Source organism: Protopterus annectens, chromosome 5.part0 (assembly GCF_019279795.1).
Source record: "Protopterus annectens isolate FY-2018-M chromosome 5.part0, PAN1.0, whole genome shotgun sequence".
Classification (NCBI taxonomy): Eukaryota; Metazoa; Chordata; order Ceratodontiformes; family Protopteridae; genus Protopterus; species Protopterus annectens.
In genome coordinates this window covers 1,636,615,886-1,636,638,053 of record NC_056735.1, presented here as the reverse complement: position 1 = coordinate 1,636,638,053, position 22,168 = coordinate 1,636,615,886, and the positions used below count along the sequence as shown (strand labels likewise).

The 22,168-nt window shown below is 44.5% G+C and overlaps 1 protein-coding gene across 1 annotated transcript in view; it reads right to left on the bottom strand.

Annotated features, from left to right (window-relative positions):
• PAXBP1 (PAX3 and PAX7 binding protein 1) overlaps positions 1-22,168 on the bottom strand; it is a 1,009,737-nt gene that overhangs the window by 637,501 nt on the left and 350,068 nt on the right. The window contains exon 8 of the mRNA XM_044072024.1: positions 8,935-9,149. Within this exon, the coding sequence (XP_043927959.1) occupies positions 8,935-9,149 (215 nt within the window). The remainder of the gene's footprint in view (positions 1-8,934; positions 9,150-22,168) is intronic.

The following is a 22,168-nucleotide window of genomic DNA, read 5'->3' as shown; positions in this document are numbered from 1 at the left end:
GAAGTGAAATCTGTATCCCTGGGACACATATTTAAAACCCATTTGTCCTGGATAATGAGTTCCCAGTTCTTTGCATGAAGAGCAATCTTTCTCCCCCAAAGGGGCAGTCAGTTGAGAAGTGCTTGGAAGTTTTAAAAAGAAGTCATTGAGACAGTTTACCATTGGGCGGAGTTTTATTACTCCCAGATTTGGAAGTGGAGACCCCCCCCCCACTGATTAGTTCTGTGCGTACCCTGGGACTGAAGCCTGGAAGCTCTGCTGGATTTGGGTTTGGACTGAAAAGGTGTGGAAGAGGCATGAAAGGACCAATTTTTGGAAGGCCAATGCCTACTAAACCTTGGAGGTTGTACTTGTAAAAATTCTTTAACAGTTTGCATAGATTTAGCTTTTTCCTCCAACTTTTTAAGAACTTCTTCGGTCTTGTTGCCAAACAGGTGGTCCTGGTTTAAGGGAGCATCCAATAATTTCGCTTTAACATGATCTGGCAAGGATTGCTCCTTAAGCCAAGCATGCCTTCTAAGGGGTAGGATTTTTGGCAGTAGTAGCTTTAATGCCCTTGGGTCCCTGTGAAACGGTCTCAGGATCCGCAGAAAGATTTTTAAAAAGGAACTTGTGAGAGTGAGGACCCTGTAATATCTATCAGGTTTTCTGGGAGCAGGAGGTAGAGAGTCAGGGGCCAAGCTAGATTCCGAAAAGGCATCAAAAATGTCTAGTACAGGAGGTATGGTTAAAGGCTTGTGCTGGAGCAGGAGTAAGAAATCCCTAAGCCTCTTTTTAGAATCAGAGAAATCCTGACTTTCCCAATGAAAATGCTCCCTGAGAGTATGCAAGGTTTCACCAAAAGAGAAATCCTCTGGAGGGAAGCAGAGGGAATAGAGTCCTCAGCATCAGAATCCTCATCGGTAGATAAGGGTAAATCCTGGTCATCAGAGGAAACAGAAAATTCAGAATCTTGGTCAGAAGTATCATAAGCAAACTCAGTCCTAGGTCTCTTAGAGGAGGAAGGCTGGCTTCCCCTGATTAAAGTAATAAGGTCTTCAGCCATTCTTATCATTTGTTTTTTAGGCATAAAGGCCTGACCATGCGGTCTGGGCGTCAGTTTTCTAGGCATGGTTCGAGTTTTTGGCCTTGAAGATGATGATGGCGTCAGTTTAATAGGCAAGTCAGTAGGCCTGAATACACCCGCAGAAGAGGGTGCCTGCACAGTGACTCTGGACACATCCAAGGTAGAGACATCCGCAGGTTCCACAGTTGAAGCATCTCGCAGGATACCAGACTCCGAATGGGTCTCAGTAGAGGCCTGCGAATCTGAAGCAGTGGGTATAGGGGGGCTGCGACTAGCTTAGGAGAAGTGTTGTCAGTAGCTTTGGAACTAGGCGGCCTGTATCTGTCTTTATCTTTGTGTTTTTTTGGAATGTCGGTAGTTGGATGGCTTATCGAAGATATATCAGGACAATTGAACTGAGCACCAAAATATTTAGAAGCGTAAATATACACATGACGGATAGTTTGTGGTTTAGAGAAGGCAAAAAACCGACAGTGAGATACGTCGTGGTCAGGGCCTAGGCAAGGAATACAGTATGAATGAAAATCTTTATGAGGTATTTGCTTTCCACAAATAATGCAATTATTTACTTTTACTGACATTGGTTTAGAGCAAGAAAAAGTTTCCCCAATGGGGTACTTAGATTTTAGTTGAAGGCTTAGGTTCTGAAACTCTAAAATGAAAATTTCAGGTGTCGGCCAACCGGCACTTGCGAACTGCTTCTGCTTTGGGCACCGCACGGCAAGAAAGACTGTGTAACGGCATTGGCTGCATGTTTTATACCCCTGACGACCTGACGTCACGGAAGAAGGGATAGCAACTGATGCATGACCCAAAACTTTGTTAATCAGGTCGATTGAGGGCTACTGCAAGCAGATAACCCAAATGTGATGACTGCAACAGTAAAACACAAAGAACATCCAGGACTGCAACAGTGAATACACTCGAACATCTACATTTATGGTAAGTGTACACAACTGTACTATGTTCTTCGTGTTTCACTGTTGCAGCCATCACATTTGGGTAGATTCCCAAAGCTAAGGAAGGGAGAAGGAAGTTAAAGAGCATTAGGGGCAGCTATTAAGCCCTGCAAGACTGCAGTGGCAAAACCAGCTCTGGATTTAGAAAAAATGGGCATGTGGCAATGCTTGGTGAAGGTATGTACAGAGCTCTAGGTAGCAGCTTCTATGATGTCCCTGGGAGGGACTCCTCTGAGAAAGGCCGCAGAAGTAGATGCAGCCCTGGTGGAATGTGATCTTATCCCCTGTGGGGCAGGCTTTCCATGGCGCTTGCACCAGAAATGAATGCAATGGGCTATCCATTTGGAAATGATTTGCTTTGAACTGGCCTTCCCTTCTGACCCTGCAGCAAAGCAAACTAGCTGCTGTTCAGATTTTCTAAGAGGCTTAGTCCTGTCCAAATAAAAGCTAAGTTGTCTGTGCACGTCCAGAGAGTGCAGTATTCGTTCCCCTTTGTTTTGTGGATTAGGGAAAAAAGTAGGCAAATGAATGGACTGATTTAGGGCCACACTAGACACCACCTTGGGCATAATGAAAGGATTGGTCTTGAGGGAAACCCTGTCCTCATGGAATATAATGAAGGGTTCCACTGCCATGAGGGCCTGTAATTCAGACACTCTTCTTGCTGAAGTGATGGCTAGAAGGAAGGCTGTTTTCCAAAAAAGGAATTTCAACTCTGCTGTTCCAGCTGGCTCAAAGGGGGAAAAAGTGAAATTTCCAATACAAAGTTAAGGTCCCAGGCTGGCGTGGGAGCTCTCCCGGGGGTCTTAAACTTTTGGCCCCTCTAAGGAATTGTTTTAGCAGGGGGTGAGAGAAGAGGGGTGGCTCAGTATTATAATGTGCTGAAATGGTAGAGGCATGAATTTTAATTTACGAGAAGGCTAGGCCCTTGGGGAGCATTTCTGTTAAGTACAACAACAACAACTGAAGAATATGAGGTAAGCTGGGCACCACTGTGCCCATCCCCTGAGCCTGGCTCCAGGAACGGTATCTTTTCCACTTATCAGCATAGGATTTTCTAGTACTAGGCCTCCTTGCCTCTAGAATGACATCCAGCACTTGCTTACTGAGGAATGCTAGAGGGGAGAGCTCAAGGAGTTAGCCAGGCTGCAAGGTTCAGGGTTTGAAGCTGAGGGTGCAGAATACGGCCCGCCTGCTGGGACAGCAGAGAAAGGGTCTGAGGCAGGTGCCATGGTTGCAGCAGTGTCATACTGCACAAGAGAGGGTTACCAGTGCTGGCATGGCCAGTCTGGTGCAATCAGTATTGTCCTTGGCTTGTCCCGTTTGATCTTTAGTAGAACCTTCAAGAGGAGAAACAGAGGGGGAAAGGCATAACCAGAGGGGCTTTCCCAGATAAAGGACAGGGCATCCACTTTCCAAGCTTGACTGTGGGGAGTTCTTGTGCAGAATTTATCCAATTGGTAGTTCTGAGGGGAGCAAACAAGTCTACCTCTGGAGTCCCCCATTTGTTCCTCAAGAGGTTGAATACTTTTGGTTCAAATTTCCATTTGTGTGGGTCTATGACATTTCTGCTCAAGTCGTCTGCCAGTGAATTTAGTTTGCCTGGCAGGAATTGAGCTTGTAGGTATACTTGGCAGCTCAAGGCTGTGCTCCACAGAGCCATGGCTAGTCTGCACAGTGGGTACGAGTGGGTTCCCCCCTGCTTGTTTATGGACCACAACTGTGGTGTTGTCTGTCTTTATCAATAGCTGTCATGGAAGAATACGGTCTTTGAAGTCTGTCAGAGAATTCTGTACAGCTAACATTTATTTTTGATTGATATGCAGGTGCATCTGTCTCAGGTTCCATTTGCCCTGAATACAGTGCCCTCCATATGAGCCCCTCATGCATAGTCTGATGCGTCTGTTGTTAGGGTTTGGGCGGCAGAGGGTAAAGTGAAAGAGAGCCCCCTTGTTGTGGCAGCAGGCCTCTGCCCACCAAAGGTACTCTGTCTTCATACAAGGAATGACAGAAATCATTGATTCCAGGTCCTGAGAATGTTGACACCATATGCTTTTTAGATACCATTGGAGTTTCCTCATATGCAGTCTTGCACATGGAATGAGTAGAATGCAAGAGGCCATGAACCCCAGGGCTTACAGTATTTTTCTTGCAGATAGCTGGGGTTTTGTGGCCAACAGTTTGAAGTAGGTTGTCAAACTTGTTTTTCTGGAGTGAGGAATGCCATCTGGGAAGTTGTGTTCAAGCTTGCTCCCAGGAATACAATCTGTTGGCAGGGTACTAGGTGAGATTTCTTTTAATTTATGGTGTACCCCAGTGAGGTTAGAAGTTTCTTTACGAATGCCAGGTGTTGTAATAGCAAGTCCTGGCTTTCTGCCTGAATCAGACAATCGTTCAAGTATGGGTAAATTTGAATATTTTTCTGCCTGCAAAATGCAATGGCTGGAGCTAGACACATTGTGAATACCCTGGGTGCAGTAGATAAGCCAAAGGGAAGTGCAGAGTATTTCCTGCAAGATTCCCTTATTGGAATGTGCAGGTAAGCTTCTTTTAAGTCTAAGGTTGCCAGCCAGGCATCCTTGGCTAGCATAGGAAGAAGATGGCGAAGAGTTAGCATTATGAATTTTGGAACTTCCAGGAAGGTGTTGAGAATAGATAGGTCCAGGATAGGACGCCAGGAGTTGTCTTTTCTGGGTACCAGTAAAAGTCTTGAATAAAAACCTTGTTCCATTTGTTCTGCTGGGACTGGTTGAATAGCCCTGATACTGAGAAGAGACAGAACCTGCTGTTGGGCCTCCGCCCATTGATTTGGGGGGAGGTCTGGCCAACCATTTGGGGTTGGTAGCGTGCGGAAGTGGAATCTGTATCCTTGGGAAACTATGTTCAAAACCCATTTGTCCTGGGTAATGAAGAGTTCCCAGTATTTTGCATGCAGCTCGAGCTTTCCTCCTAAGGGAGCAGGTAGCTGAGCAGGGCTTGGAAGGGTTAAAGTTAAGTCATTGTGCCATTTTACAGTGGGGGGGGGGGTGGTTTACTACTCCCTGCTTTGGAAGTGGGAGCCCCTCACTGCTTAGGTCGGTGCGTAGCGTGAGTCTGCAGCCTAGGTGGTCTGATGTTTCTGGGTTTTGACTAAGAAGGCCTGGAAGGGACTGGAAAGGACCACCTCTTTGAAGCCCAATGCCTACCGAATCTGGGAGGCTGTACTTGTAGGAAATCTAACAGTTTGCATAGATTTAGCTTTTTCCTCCATCCTTTTGAGGACTTCTTCTGCTTTGTTGCCTAAAAGACGGTCTTGGTTTAAGGGAGCATCCAGTAATTTAGCTTTATCATCATCTGGCAAGTTTTGTTCCTTAAGCCAAGCGTGCCTTCTAAGTACAGACCCAGTGACAGCAGCCCTGCAAAATGCTGCTAAAGCGTCAAAACCACATTGCAAAGTATGTTTACCAATTTGTTCTGCCAAATGCATTAAATCTTGTAATTCTGTGTGTTCAGCACAGTCAGGAATCACCATCATTTTCTGTTTAAGTAGATCTATAACATGCTGCTGATACTTTAACATATGAAGCTGGCAATTAAAGCCCTAATGGCCAAAGTAGCAGAAGTGTACACCTTCTTACCTCATCTGTCTAAGGCTCTAGAATTTCTAACAGAAGGGGTAGGATTTTTGGCAACAGTGGCCTTAATGCCTTTAGATCATTGGGAAATGGTCTCTGGATCCGCAGAAGGACTCTTGAAGAGGAACTTGTGAGTGTCAGGTACTCTGTAGTACCTGTCAGGTTGTCTGGGAGCTGGAGATAAAGTGTCTGGGGTAAGGCCGGATTCCAAGAAAGCATCATCTACAGTGTCCAGAGCAGGAGGGATAGCTAAAGGCCTGTGTTGAGGCAGGAGTAGAAACTCCCTAAAGTCTCTTTTTGGACTCAGAGTAATCTTGGTTTTCCCAGCAGAAATGCTCCCTAAGAGTATGCAAGGTTTCACCGAAAGAAAGATCTTCTGGAGGGGAGGCAGAGGGAATGGAATCCTCTGCATCAGAATCCTCATAAGTAGATAAGGGCAAATCCTGGTAATCGGAAGGAGCAGAAATATCAGATTCCTGATCAGAAGAATCAGAAAGAAATTCAGTTCTAGGTCTCAGAGGGGGAAGGCTGGCTTATCCTAATTAAGGTAATAAGGTCTTCAGCCATTCTAAGCATTTGTTTTTGAGGCCTATGGGCCTGAGCATGCGGTTTTGTCGGATTTCTAGGCGTAGTGTGAGTTTTAGGCCAGAGAGATTTGGAACTTCTGGATGGAAACAAAGGCGTCTAACTTAATATGAATGCCTGTATGTCTGAATACATCCTCAGAAGCCGGGTGCCTGCACAGCAGCTCCAGACCCATCCAAGGTAGAGACATCCGCAAATTCCATAGTCGAAGAAGCATCTCGCGGCGTACCAGACTCCGAATGGGTCTCAGTAGAGGCCTGTGAATCTGAAGTAGCGGGTATCAGGGGCTGCGAAAGCGCCTCACTGAGTATCAGCGAACTGGCAACTAGCTTAACGGAAGCGTCATTGGCAGTATTGGACCTATGCGGTCTGTCTTTATCCTTACGTTTTTCAGATTATCGGTAGTCTGATTGCTTAATGAAGCCATTTTGGAGTACGGAGATAGAGTCCGAAAGTAATTAGCTGCAAAAATAGCCCAACGAATAGTTCGGGGGTTGAACAAGGCACAAAACAGACAGCAAGGGACATCGTGGTCTAGGTCTAAACAGGAGATGCAGTACGAATGAAAATCTCTAGGAGGTATTTGCTTTCCACAGGTAAGACAGTTGTTAACTTTTACTGACATCGGTTGGAGCAAGAAAAAGGATCCCCAACGGGGTACTTATCTTTTTTGAAGACTTAGGGTCTGAAACTCGAAAACGAAAATTTCAGTAGTCGACCGACCGGCATTAGCGAACTGCTTCTGCTTCGGGCACTGCATGGCAAGAAAGACTGATGTAATGGCATCGGCTGCATGTTTTATACCCGATGACCTGACGGCATGGAAGAAGAGACAGCATCCGACGCAGAAATCCAAAGACTTTGGTATTCAGGCCGGGTGAGGGCTACCTGCATGCAGATAACCCAAATGTGATGACTGCAACAGTGAAACATGAAGAACATCAGACGGCGCAGTCATAAGTTCACACCTTGGCTTCTTGACCTTTTTAGTTGGCAGCTCCTCCAAAGGTCCCGACATCAGGTCCATGTCTCTAGCCAGGCGTTTTAAATGCTGATTCTATAAATATAGATTAAGAGCACAAGATGGCTCCTAAGGGTCTTTGGAGCAAAGGTATTACAGATGCTGCAGGTGGTATGACTGTTGTCTGGGCCTTGACAGAATAAATAGAGCTCGTGTGAGCCTTTATGGGGAATTTGCCTTCCAAACAAACACTTGCCCTTTCTGACATTAACCCACAACACAGTAGCAAGAAAGTTAACAAAACCCCCTATGGGGCAGTTATCTGAACACAGACAAAGCAGAAGGTCACTTTCCAAGCGAGCGATGACCGGAGCTGGCAGTCAAACAGGCGGCAGAAAAGTTCTGAGGTAGATGCGTGCTGACATCCACTTTATACCGGACGTCTGTTTATGGCAGACATACGCAGAGTGATCCAGGCCGATGCACGTACCTTTGAAATAGCATTTAGCTTTGGTAAAACAGCTAGATGTACAAGTCAACCAGAGGCGGACTCCCTCATGTAACGGATACTGCAGCATATGAATAGAAGGACATCATACTTCCTCTGAGTGGACATGACTTATCAGCTTTAAAATTAAAAATATACTAAATGCACTACTCGTGAAGGGTGACTCCAAAATGTCAAGTGTCACTCTTATGACTGCACAGTACCAGCTAGTTTAACTCATTATAACATACTCCAACTTAAAACTGAAGCATGGGATAACTATAGTCATAACTGTACCTTCAATGATTTTGTCTATTAAAAAAAAAAAAAAAAAACATGCTTACAGTATCAACCTACACTCCAAAGACCCTAGAAGCAGGTCAATCAGTAAAACTGCTTTGTCTAATACGGATGTGTCTGAACGTGGCTGCAAAAGTGTGTGTGTCCTGCAAACAGAAAGTCACCACATCAATAGTCAGTTTCCTAATTTGTCTCGGCTACCTGCAAAGACAATATCCAGCCTTCACAACAATGAAATGGATAAATACAGGTAAAGATAATGAATGGAAGGCTACAACTGTACGCAATAAAGTTTTTCAAAGTTTACCAAGCAAAATGGTCTAGGTTTGGGGGCTCCTGGGATGGTTCTGAGTTTTAACCACCTAAATGAAACTTTTCAAAGTGGTGGTTTGGACTTTATAAATTAAAAAGTGTTTCTGTAATGCTAAATATATTCCACAGCCAACTACACAGCTTTTTGATCCAAAGTTAAATACCTTTTAAGGTAAATGCAACTTTAAGTATAGAAAGCTTTCCTCAAAAGGTTTCAGCATTGATGAGACCAATGATTCCACATAAGTTTGCAAAGAGTAAGGATTTCTCTAAACTGATCTCTTGCATAATCACATTTTTAAGGATTTACATGGATAAACTTAAGGAAATATATCATCATCCTTTTCAGGAATGCATATTTAAGATGATTACCCTATACTCAAAACTCTCCACAGCCACAAGACCAGTATAAGAGTACACATTAAACTGTATACTCAAACTCCACTGCGAATCCTCTGAAAGTAAGTCCCGGAAGTATAGCACATATCTGAAGTCTTCAAGTTTAAGATGTGTGCTTCTTCATAAGAAGCATGCAGTTTTCACCCTATGATTGAATTCTGTGTTGCCCAGACTGCTCTGTGCCCGAGGAAACAGAAAGCTAGAGCACTGAAGTCGTAGTAAGCCTGAATGTGAAAGCTGGTCTGTCCTACCTTTCTTGAAGTCGATTCTTTACCAAATCAATAGTAACAGGAGCCATCGTACTACAAGGAGGCTGGAAAATAAGAGAGTCAGCTTTCACTTGTTTGGCATCAGCTGGACCATAAGCAGCATACACATAAGGCATGGCAAAAGACGAATCGTATGGCATGACTGAATAGGTGTTCTGATAGTACATATTCACATCTGTAGGTGGACTGGACTGAACCTAAAAAGATTTAAAGGAAAGGGAAAACGATTTGTTGTCTGTCACTAAAAGCCCACAAATAATTTCAAAACTAAAATTACTGTCCACAATTCAGTGTTCTTTCATCAATATAAAAAAAGTAACAAAGAGCAAACATAAAACATTTTAATTAGGCTTGCACACCTTTTCTTCTGTATTCCATACGGTTTCACTACATACTCCTTTATTATGTTAAAAACGGTCAACAAAGAAAAAAATATATATACAAATTTAAGTTTTGCATTTCTGACCAAAACAAATTACACATTTGTTTCTGATGAAAATATCAAAACGTGTAGTATCCAGATTTGAAAGGGTCTGACAAAAGACACTTAGTACAGATCATATTAATAGATATTTGGGCATGATCACTGCAACAGTTTCATCACAAATGAGACTGTTATCAGACAGACTTACAGCCATCTGGTCCTCCTTCCTGAATGCTATTCCCATGTCACAGAAGTCAGTAAGTATGCAAAGGGACAGAGGTCTGTATTATGTTTGATTCTACCCCCACTGAGTCTACACAGGATACTAACAATGTGGTACAAAGACCCATTCAGTACACTGTAGGATATATGTCCTGATCTCAGGATAACTGAAAAATAGGAGGAGAAGACACTACCATAAGTACAGTAGGGAATCCTCCCATGCTCAGATATTAGAAAAGATGGAATTATCCTGAGTGATGGACGGAGGTAGCCAGCAGCGATCTTACCCGAAAACCTGCTCTTATTACATATATGCTCAACAAAATGTACTGAGCTCATCACAAGGATTACTACTGTAGTATGAATCAAAAAGTATGGGAGAGAACAAAATAATACCTGGCCTGACTGCAACCTCAAAGTTGAGGGAGTGGATGGCAATGTCTGCACTGTTCTTGGAAAAGATACCCAGTTTGTAATAGATGGAAAATTGTATGAAGGTTCCAGTAACTACCACTATGTAGAAAAAAAAAAAAACCAGTAGCAGCTGTTACTTGCTCTTAACACCTCTATGTGGTAATATCTACAAAACATAATATAGCTTGATAGCCATTTGGATAAGTACAAAAAAACAGGCCTAACTTGTACTGTCAAGGTAGAACCTTAGCTGTCTAAGCATATCAAATGTTAAAGACCCTGTGTCTTTGTACCGAGGGATTAGGAAATAAACATGGTAGCAGACTGGCCTATGTGAGACCAACGTTTGAAATAACTGAAGGCATAAATGAAGTACTGGCCCTAATTATTCTGGAAGACCACATATTGAGATTTTTCCATAACGGCCTGTGAAGTCCAGTTGTGTAAATAAACCCATCATATCACTAGATCACTGCTGCAGTACCTTAGCTATAGGGGTTACATCTTGCCTAGGATATAACAACTGGCTAGCTTCCAAAGCTTAAGGGCACCTTCCAAGAGTCCAGACTAACAGCAGGAGCAGAGTTGGAGAAAATCAGCAGTCTGGGTATCAAGTCCTTCAGAGCTTTCATGTCAACTAAAAGAGGGAGCCTAGAGTCCTGAAAGACGCCATTGCTAGGTAAATACAAATCAATGTCCACAACCTGGCAACAAGAAATTCAAGAAAATAAGAGGGAGGGAGGGAGGGAACAGCTTCTTCAGCAGTGATCTCTTTGAACATCTATTGTTATAAGTCTACTTACGTAACCATATTATATTCATCATAAGGTCACAGATGCAGTAGTGTTAACTACATGGTTAAAAGTTAGGCAGGAGGAAAGATGAGGGTACAGAAGCCCTTGGAGAAGTCTTAGCAAAGGATTTTCAATACCTGGAAAAGGAGTTTAGTTTGCAGAGATTTGTAAAATTATGTATACAGGACCAAGTTGCTGCTGCTAGCATACTTACAGTCCCCCCTTTACAAAAAGGCAAAGAAAAAGCAAAGGCTTTAAAAGAATGAGCATTGACCCTGACTGGAGTTGATTTCTTATGGTGCAAATAACAAAATGAAATAGCATAGGACAACCATTTGGAAATGATCCTCTGACACTGTTTCTTTTTCTTAACTTCTTAAGGAATGAATAACTGACCAGACCTTCTGTCAAGATGGTATCAGAGTTGTTCGTGGAAATCCAGAGCATGAAGAAACCTTCCTCCCTCATTTCTAGGTTCTGGAAAGAGCACAGAGATTGACAGCTTGGCTCAAAGTAAACTTGGATATCACTTTAGGCATAAATGAAGGATTAGTTCTCAAAGAAACCTTAACTTTGTGGAAATTAGAGAAGGTTGACCCACCACAAGTGCTTCCAACTCAAGACACTCTTCTTGCAGAAATCAGAGCAATCATTAACCCTGTTTTCAATACTAAAAAAGAATAGTTGTGTAAATTCTTACCATAACCATAGACATCCTCTTCTACTTTGCAGTATTCTTCACATATGGGTTGTATTCCGCCCAATGACCAGATGTCTGGCCTGTATGAAAAAACTTAAAGCTACCGCCTGCAAGTAAGACACTGCATGAAGGCACAGATAACATTGGCCATAAAAGGCACATCCGCATATACAATCTTCAGAGAAAGTCAATCCCATAAGTAAAGGAAATCCAACAGAAGACTAAAGCATAGTCATCCGTGCAGCGGTTAGCATTGTCGCCTCACAGTAACAGGTTCTCCGGTTTGATTCTCGGCTGGAGCGCCTTCTGTGTGGAGCCTGCATGTCCTCCCCGTGGCTGAGTGACGTTAAAGACATGCAGGTAGGTGCATGCGTGAATGGGTGTGCCTTCTTTGAAGGCTGGGTGTCGGGCTGGCACCTCAGCACCGTAAAAATCCACTGCCAGTCATTAGCGGACCGGAGTTCCACTGTGGCGACCTCTAACCGAGAAAAGCTGAAAGATATTACTTTAGAAGAGAAGGATATGTATGGTTATGGTAAGATTTTACACAACTATTTATGTTCTTCTAGTCAATGTTGCAGGATTCTTTACATATGGGAGAGTGCAAAAACTGAAGGGAAGGATGGAACAAAGGAAGACCAAAAAGCATTTTCCACAAACCCATGTAGAATTGCCCTAGCAAATCCTGCCCTGGATCTGGTGACAGTGTCCAACTTCTAATGCTTTATAAAAGTCTGAACAGATGACCAGGTGTTAGCTTCCAAAATGTATTGAGCATCCAGGCCTTTAAGGAAAGCCCCTGAGGAGGCAGCTGATCTGGTGGAATAGGCCTTAACAGAACATAAAGATTTCCCATGAAAATCATAACAAAAGACAACAGCCTTAGAGATCTATGTAGAGATATAGTTTGTTTGAAAACAGGCAAACTCAGAGCTATGGGATGAAAGGACACGAAAAGTTGATCAGACTTCCTAATAGACTTAGTTTTGTCAAGATAAAATCTGCATTGCCTATGTACATCTATGGAATGCAGAATCTTCTCACTAGGGGACTCAGGTGAAAGTAGGCAACTGGATGGATAGATTAAGAGATAGCTCATTCACCACTTTACGCGCAAAGGATGGATTAGTTCTCAAAAATACTCGGTCCTTCAGGAAAACCAAAAAAAAGGGGGGGGGGGCAACAATGCCTGAATTTCAGAGACCCTCCTAGCAGAGGTTAAGGCTACGAGCAGTCTGGTCTTCCATATACAAAATTTAGAGAAGTGGAGGCCGCTGGCTAAAAAGGGGCCTGAGTAAGCTTCTCTAACACAGTTAAGATCCCAAGGAGGAGGAAATTACAGTTGAGTACACTTACCATAAATGTAGATGTTCGAGTTTATTCAGTGTTGCAGTCATTACATTTGGGGTTATCTGCCTGCAGGTTAGCCCTCAGCCAGCCTGAATACCAGAGTCTTGGATTCCTGCGTCGGATGCTGTATCTTCTTCCATGACATCAGGGGTATAAAACATGCAGCCGACGCCATTACATCAGTTTTTCTTGCCCCAGATGTCAGGTGCCCCCAGAATGGGAAGCAATTATATGTTATGGTACACCTCCATCAAAAAGCAAATACACCAGAAAGTTTAAATACACCAAACAAGAAGGCAAGGTAGAGCCAGGAGAAGTCAGAGGGCTGGAGGGAGGGTAACCAGGACTGCAACAGTGAACACACTAACATCTACATTTATGGTAAGTGTACACAAATGTACTATGTTCTTTGTGTTTAACTGTTGCAGTCATTACATTTGGGTTTATTCCCAAAGCTAAGGAAAGGAAGAGGAAGTTAGAGAGCATTAGGACCAGCTATTAAGCCCTGCAAGACTGCAGTGGCAAAACCAGCTCTGGATTTACAGAAAATAGGCATGTGGTAATGCTTGGTGAAGGTATGTACAGATCTCCAGGTAGCAGCTTCTAGGATGTCCCTGGTAGGGGCTCCTCTGAGAAAGGCTGTAAGAGGTAGATGCAGCCCTGGTGGAATGGGATCTTATCCCCTGTGGGGTAGGTTTTCCATGGGGCTTATAGTAGAAATGAATGCAATGGGCTATCCATTTAGAAATGGTTTGCTTTGAAATGGCCTTCCCTTCTGCCTGTGCAGCAAAGCCAACTAGCAGCAGTCAGATTTTCTGAGAGGCTTAGTCCTGTCCAAATAAAATCTAAGTTGTCTGTGCACGTCCAAAGAATGTAGTATTCGTTCTCCTTTGTTTTGTGGATTCTGGAAAAAGATAGGCAAATGAATGGATTGATTTAGAGCCACACGAGACACCACCTTGGGCATAAAGGAAGGATTGGTTCATAGGTTCATAGGTTTATACTAGGCTATCTGCCCTAAGGCATTTATAAGCCTAGCCCAAATTTTTGTGGCTTACGCCACCCCTTATATGAAAAAATACTGTGCCCATTAGTTTGTTGTGCCTCTGTTCAGCAGTGACACAGAGATGATTCCCGGGATAAACCTACGATCTCCCATCCACAGGTCACGATTTCTCTTTAAAAGAGCCAGCGAGGTGCTCTGCCTCACATGGATCGGGATTTTATTCCACAGCATAGGGAGTCTCTGAGTGATAAAGCTATCCCTCCAGCACGTCCTATTTATATCCGTGCTAAGGTTTAAGTCGCTTGCTCTAGTGGTTTTGGTGGATTTGGATTTTTTGAGGTGGAGCATGTCCATTAATTCCGGGTTGGACATGGCCTTGTATGTCAGGCACATGTCACCTCTGAGCAGACGGTATGCAACTGAATAGAGCTGGAGTTTCTTCAATCTGGCAGCATATGACAGATTTTGGAGTCCCTTTATCCTTTTGGTGAGGAACTTTTGGGGTCTCTCCAATTGCTGCAGATGTCGGGTGAGATACATCCCGAATGGGGCATTGTACTCGATCATTGGTCTGATAAGTGAAGAGTACAGGGAACAATGACCTCACTAGATCTGGATGTGAATCCCTTCATGATCAGGTGGGCAATGTAGAAGGTCTTTCTAACCACTTTAGCAACGTGAGTGTCAAAAGAAAGGCCACTGTCAACCTGGGTCCCCAGGTCCCTGATAACCTCTTCTGTGCTTAGTGGATTGCCACCTATATGGTAGCTTGGGATTACCTTGTTTTTCCCGAAGGGTATGACTATACATTTTTTGGCGTTTAACTTCAGGCCATGGCTCTGGCACCAGCTGTTTCCGTGAGTCCCTTCTGAAGGATATCCGTGTCTGATGCACTTTCCACTATGGCGCCCAGTTTGCAGTCGTCTGCAGACTTTGTCAGCCAAAGTCCTCCCATGTTGGCCTGTACTTCTGAGAAGTAGATGCCGAACAATAGGGGGCCAAGGACTGAGTCCTGTGGGACACCACTTGTGACCGGCTTGGAGTCTGACATAGCGCCAGCAACTCTAACCCTGTGGGTTCTGTCCTTAAGCCAGTTTGCAACCCATCTTGTGACATATGGGTTTACATTTAAGCTGGTAAGTTTTTCTACAATACCCGAGTGGGGTATTGTGTCGAAGGCCTTTGCAAGGTCAAGGTAGGCTGTATGGACTGCCTTTCCCTCATCAATGGCCTTGGTGACTGTTTCGAAGAAGTCGACCAAGTTCAAAAGGCATGATCTGCCCTTAATGAATCCAAACTGGGTCGGGTCCAATGTCTGCAAGTCCCCTATATCTTTGTTTATGAGCTCCATTATGATCCTCTCCATAGCTTTGCAGACTAGACTTGTTAAGCTTATGGGGCGGTAATTACCAGGGTCCGTAGAGGCACCGCCTTTGTGGAGTGGGACCACAGTTGCCGTACGCCACTCCTTGGGCACATATCCTGTGGTAAGGCTGAGATTAAACAGCTGCCTTATGTGCGGGTTTAATTCCTCATTTAGCTCGTGTAGCACACAGCCGGGGACACCATCCGGTCCCATTGATGCTGTGTTTTTAGCTTTAGAGAGAGCAGCTTTCACCTGCGCATTTGAGATGTCTGGGAGGCTACACTCTGCTGGGATAGTTATCTCTCCTTTAGTGGGGGGGAGGGGGGTGAAGTTTGCACTGAACCTGTCTGCCAGTATGTTGGCAATGTCTGTGGGTTCAGTGATTTTTGTATCATTTTGGATTAATTCTGAGCAAATCTGGGAGTTTCCACCCAGGTTCCTAACATAGCTGAAAAAGGCCTTATGATTGTCCTTTGAATCCATAGCAATTTTTCTCTCAGAATTGGCCTTAGTTGATTTTATGAGTGCTCGTATTTTTTTACTAATAATGATCAGGGGTGACTTCCCTTTTATGGATTTTGTTCTATCATGTAATAGCTTTCTCCTCTTATTGTAAAGTTTGTTAATGGCTGGGGTCCACCAGACTGGACGCTTGCCCTTTGTGGAAAGAGTCTTGGTTTTATTTGGGATTGCCTGATCCATGCAGTCCTGGAGGTGTTCATAGAATGCATTTGTAAGGGCTTCCGCAGCTTTGGTTGTGGTTTCCACTGGCTCAGGGGCCTTGAAGGATACCACACCAGTCTTGAGTAGTGTGAAGTTTGCTTTAGAGAAGTTCTTCACTGTGGTCTTTTTGTTTGGGGTGGGGGGATGTGGATTTCCAGTGAGATTAGTTTATGATCAGATCTCACCAATGAGGGATATACTTCCGGTGTGGAGCATTTTGTCCCCATGTTTGTGATAACGAGATCTAGTATATTTTCTCCTCTCGTGGGAACAGTGACTAGCTGTTCCATGGCATTTGAATTTATGAACTCCAGGAACCGTTGGGCTAGAAAGTTAGGGCTTGAGTAATGTTCCCAGTCTATATTCGGGTAGTTGAAGTCACCCAATATGATGGTGTTTGGAGATACATTTATACCCTCCAGTGTCTTCAGGAAGGCTGTGTGGGGTTCCTGAGTTTGAGAGGGTGCCTGTAGCATGCTACAATTTGTAGAGCACTTTTGCCTATGGTTAGTTGCACCTGGATGGTTTCCGAAGCTTCGTGCGTTGCCATCAACCTGGAGGTGTGGGTATCCTTTATGAATATGGATATACCCCCTCCTTTTGTGGTGTGGTCCGGGTTTTGGGGCCGGAACGCATGATATGAGGTAAAACCTAATAGTGCCGGGGTGCTCTCAGGAGCCTTGAACCAGGTTTCAGTTACAGCACAGACATCGATGTTCTCCATACTGAGAAGGGCCTCGAGTGCGTGCATTTTGAGATTTAGACTTCTGGCATTGAGCAGCATTACCCTCAGTTTCTTCCCATTTTTGTTTTCTAGGGTGGTAGGTTTAGAATTTGAGCCTTGCCTAAAAAAGGCACTATGGGGTGGCAAGAGCCTTAGCCAATATCCGGAATCCCAGGGTGACAGGTGCAAGCCGTCCCTTATGAAGCAGCATGGCTTGTCAAGCATGTCATCCCAGGCAGACAGACACTGGATCCCCTTTGAATGACACCAGACATTAAGCCAATTGTTAAAGCTGATCATCTTGTCTCTATATTGTAGCATCATTCTTGGTGAAGGAAGGATACTGCTCAGGGTCAGGGTCATACCTGCCTGGGCTACATAATCAGAGAGCTCCTCTACGTCTCTTTTCATGTAGTCCAGGGAGGTACGTCTCAGGTCGTTCACACCAGCATGGACAATGACTGTGTCATATTTGTACTTGCCGTGGAGTGACCAGAGTGCTTGTGTTATGTGGCAGATTCTAGCGCCCGATAGGCAGCTTACTGTGACCCTCTCCTTGTTCAGCCTGGTGAGTGGGACGTCAGTGTGTCTGACTATGGATTCACCTATGACAAGTATGTTTGGTGTTGTATTTGGCCTTGGCTGTGACTGCTTTGCACACTGCTTTTGTGGTTTATGTGCTGCTTGTGGGGTGTCTTGAGGTAGCAGTTGTTTGGGTGTCTGCTTTGGAGGCCTCTGCTGTTTAGGTAAATTTTTACTCAGAGCCTCCGAGTATGTCTTTGTGTGTTTATGTGTTTGATTCAGTGGTGTGGCAGCATTATGTGAGGCTGGTTTTGTGGTGTGTGTAGTTGCCTTCTCCTCCTGTCTGGTCTTGCCAGTCCTGAGTTGAGAGAGCTCAGCCTCCAGTTTGGCTAAATAGCTGCATCTCTCGCAAGTATTTGTGTTATGTGGGAGGAGGAGAGGGTTGTCTGTGTACATGAGGCAGTTATAACATTGCCTCAAGATTCCCAGATTCACCAGCTGGACCGGAGAGGAGATTGACAACTGACCTTTGGACATGCTAGAATAATATTGGGAATTCCTTAATAATTGAAAACAAGGGCCAGTGGGGAGTGAGGGTGTAGTGCTTTTAATTTTTAATGCTGACTTATATAATTGCTTTAGTGAGCAAGTGCCAGGTAATTTGAGTGCAATGTGTTACAAGTAACTAAATGCAAAAACGACAAACAGTATCTTTCTTTCAAGTGAAACAAGGAACTAGTACAGTAAGCAATGCAGATATCACTAGTGATCCACAGAAGCGCTGAGAAGCCGCGTATTAGGTGGAATTAGCTTCCAAGGAAATAACAAGCAAACAAACAACAAGCATATAAACAAAGCTAGATTCAGCAGGCCTGGATCTAGTCTATGCTAGAGCAAACAAGGTGTACCAATTTCAGTAAGATACAGTTCAAATATTCAGGCACTATAAACCTTTAACCAGAAATTCCCAGCTCAGAAGGGTCCTGAGGAAATCCTGTCTGCATGGAAGATAATGAAGGGCTCCACTGCTATGAGGGCCTGTAATTCAAACACTCATCTTGCTGAAGTGATGGCTAGAAGGAAGGCTGTTTTCCAAGAAAAGAATTTCAACTCTGCAGTTGCAGCTGGTTCAAATGGAGGGAGAGTGAGCTTTTCCAATACAAAGTTAAGGTCCCAGGCTGGGGTAGGGACTCGCCTGGGGAGGGGGGGTCTTACATTTTTGGCCCCTCTGAGGAATTGCTTTTGCAGGGGGTGAGAGAAGGGGGGGGGGTTCAGTATTATAATGTGCTGAAATGGCAGAGGCATGAATTTTAGGATAGGCCCTTGTGGAGCATTTCTGTTAAATACTGAAGAATATGAGGTAAGCTGGGGACCGTTGTGTCCATCCCCTGAGTCTGGCTCCAGGAACAGTATCTTTTACACTTTTAAGCATAGGATTTTCTAGTACTGGGCCTCCTTGCCTCCAGAATGACATCTAGCACATGCTTACTGAGGAATGCTATTGGAGAGCTCAAGGAATTAGCCAGGCTGCAAGGTTCAGGGTTTGAAGCTGAGGGTGCAGAATCTGGCCCGCCTGCTGGGACAGCAGGGAAGGTGTCTGAGTTAGGTGCCATGGTTCCAGCAGTGTCATACTGCGCATGAGGGGGTACCAGTGCTGGCATGGCCAGTCTGGTGCAATCAATATTATCCTTAGCTTGTCCTGTTTGATCTTTAGCAGAACCTTCAAGAGGAGAGGCAGAGGGGGAAAGGCATAAACAGAGAGGCTTTCCCAGGTAAAGGACAGGGCATCCACTTTTCAAGCTTTACTGTGGGAAGTCCTTGTGCAGAATTTGTCCAATTGGTAGTTCTGAGGGGAGGCAAACAGGTCTATCTCTGGAGTCCCCCATTTGTTCCTCAATAGGTTGAATATTTTTGGTTCCAGTTTCCATTTGTGTGGGTCCATGAGATTTATGCTTTGGTCGTCTGCCAGTGAATTTAACTTGCCTGGCAGGAACTGAGCTTGTAGGTGCACTTGGTAGCTCAAGGCTGTGTTCCACAGAGCCATGGCTAGTCTGCAGAGAGGGTACGAGTGGGTTCCCCCCTGCTTGTTTATGCACCACATAACTGTGGTGTTGTCTGTCTTTACCAATAATTGTCCTGGAAGAATGTGGTCTTTGAAGGCTGTCAGGGAATTCTGTACTGCTAACACTTCTTTTTGGTTGATACGCAGGTGCATCTGTCTCGGGTTCCATTTGCCCTGAATGCACTGCCCTGCCAAGTGAGCCCCCCATGCATAGTCTGATGTGTTTGTTAGGGTTTGGGTGGCATAGGGTAGAGTGAAGGGTAGCCCCTTGTTGTGGTAGCAGGCCTCTGCCCACCAAAGGAGCTCTGTCTTTATACAAGGAATGATGGGAATCACTGATTCCAGGTCCTGAGAATGTTGACACCATAGGCTTTTTAGATACCAGTGTAGTTTCCTCATATGCAATCTTGCATATGGAATCAGTAGAATGCAAGAGGCCACGAACCCCAGGGCTTGCAGAATTTTCCTTGCAGATAGCTTGGTTTTTGTGGTCAGCAGTTTGAAGTAGGCTGTCAAACTTCTTTCTCTGGAGCGAGGAAAGCCATCTGGGAAGTTGTGTTCAAGCTTGCTCCCAAGAATACAATCTGTTGTGGCAGGGTAATACATGAGAGTTCGTTTCACCTATGGTGCACCCCAATGAGGTTAGGAGTTACTTTACAGATGCCAGATGTTTTAATAGCAAGTCCTGGCTTTCTGCCTGAATCAGACAATCATCCAAGTATGGGTATATTTGAATATTTTTCTGCCTGCAAAATGCAATGGCTGGAGCTAAACACTGTGAATACCCTGGGCGCAGTAGACAAGTTAAAGGGAAGTGCATAGAACTTATAGTGCATGGAGCCTGCCCTGAAGCGTAGGTATTTCCTGCAAGATTCCCTTATTGGAATGTGCAGGTAAAGCTTCCTTTAAGTCTAAGGTTGCAAATCAGGCATCTTTGCCTAGCATAGGAAGCAGCTGTTGGAAGTGTTAGCATTTTGAATTTTGGGATTACCAAAAAGGTGTTTAAGAACAGAGAGGTCCAAGATAGGATGCTAGGAGCTGTCTTTTCGGGGTACCAGGGAAAGTCTTGAATAAAAACCTTGACCCCTTTCTTCTGCTGGGACAAGATGAATAGCCCTGATACTTAGGAGAGAGAGAACCCGTTGTTTAGCCTCTGCCCACTGATCTGGGGGTAGGTCTGGCCAACCATTTCGGGTTGGTAGGGTGTGGAAGTGGAATCTGTATCCTTGGAAAACTATATTTAAAACCCATTTCTCCTGGGTAATGAGTTCCCAGTTTTTTGCATGCAGGGCGAGCTTTCCTCCTAAGGGAGCAGGCAGTTGAGCAGGGCTTGGAAGGTTTAAGGTCAAGTCATTGTGCCATTTTTCCTTAAGGGGGAGTCTTAATACTTCCTGCTTTGGAAGTGGAAGTCCCCTACTGCTTAGGCCTGTGTGTAGCCTGAGACTCTAACCTAAGGGGTCTGCTGTTCCTGGGTTTGGACTGAAGGCCTGAAAGCGACTGGAAAGGACCAATTCTTTGAAGGCCAATGCCTACTAAATCTGGGAGGCTGTACTTGTAGGAAATATTTAACAGTTTGCATAGATTTAGATTTTTCATCCATCTTTTTGAGGACGACTTCTGCTTTGTTGCCAAAAAGGCGGTCTTGGCTTAAGGGAGCATCCAGTAATTTAGCTTTAACATCATCTGGCAAGTTTTGTTCCTTGGCATGCCTTCTAAGTACAGACCCAGTGACAGCAGCCCTGCAAGACTCTTCTAAAGCTTCAAAACCACATTGCAAAGTATGTTTACCAACTTGTTCTACAGAATGCATTAAATCTTGCAAGTCTTTGTGCTCAGCACAGTCAGGAATCAACATAATTTTCTGTTTAAGTAGTCTCATAATATGCTGCTGGTACTTTAACATAGGAAACTGGCAATTTAAAGCCCTAATGGCCAAAGTAGCAGAAGTGTATACCTTCTTATCCCATCGGTCTAAGGCTCTAGAATCTCTTTCAGAAGGGGTAGGATTTTTGGCAGCAATAGCCTTAATGCCCTTTGGTCCTTGCGAAATGGTCTCTGGATCCTCAGTAGGATTCTTGAAGAGAAACTTGAGTCAGGTATTCTGTAATACCTGTCAGGGCATCTGGGAGCTGGAGGTAAACTGTCTGGGGGCAGGCTAGATTCCAAGAAAGCATCATATACAATGTCAAGAACCGGAGGGATAGCTAAAGGCCTGTGCTGAGGAAGGAGTAAGAATTCCCTAAGCCTCTTTTTGGAGTCAGAGTAATCCTGACTTTCCCAGCGGAAATGCTCCCTAAGAGTGTGCAAGATTTCACCAAAAGAAAAGTCTTCTGGAGGGGAAGCAGAGGGAATGGAATCCTCTGCATCAGAATCCTTATAGGTAGATAAGGGCAAATCCTGGTAATCAAAAAAACAGAAATATCAGAATCCAGATCAGAAGAATCAGAAGGAAAATCAGTTTTAGGTCTCTTAGAGGGGGAAGGCTGACTTCCCCCGATTAAAGTAATAAGGTCTGCAGCCATTCTAAACATTTGTGTTTTAGGCATATGAGCCTGACCCTGCGGTTTGGACGTCGGTTTTCTAGGCGTGGGTCGAGTTTTAGGCCTAGATGAAGAAGATGGCGTCGGTTTAAAATCCAAGTCTGTAGAGGCCTGTGTACACCCTCAAAAGCCGGTGCCTGCACATCCAAGGTAGAGACATCCGCAGGTTCCATAGTCGAAGAAGCATCTTGCGGCATACCGGGCTCTGAATGGGTCTCAGTAAAGGCTTGCGAATCTGAAGTAGTGGGTATCAGGGGCTGTGAAGGCACTTCACTGAGTACCGGTGAACTGATGGACTAGCTTAATGGAAGCGTCGTCAGCGGTCTGTCTCTGCCTTATCTTTATGTTTTTTTCGGAATATCGGTAGTC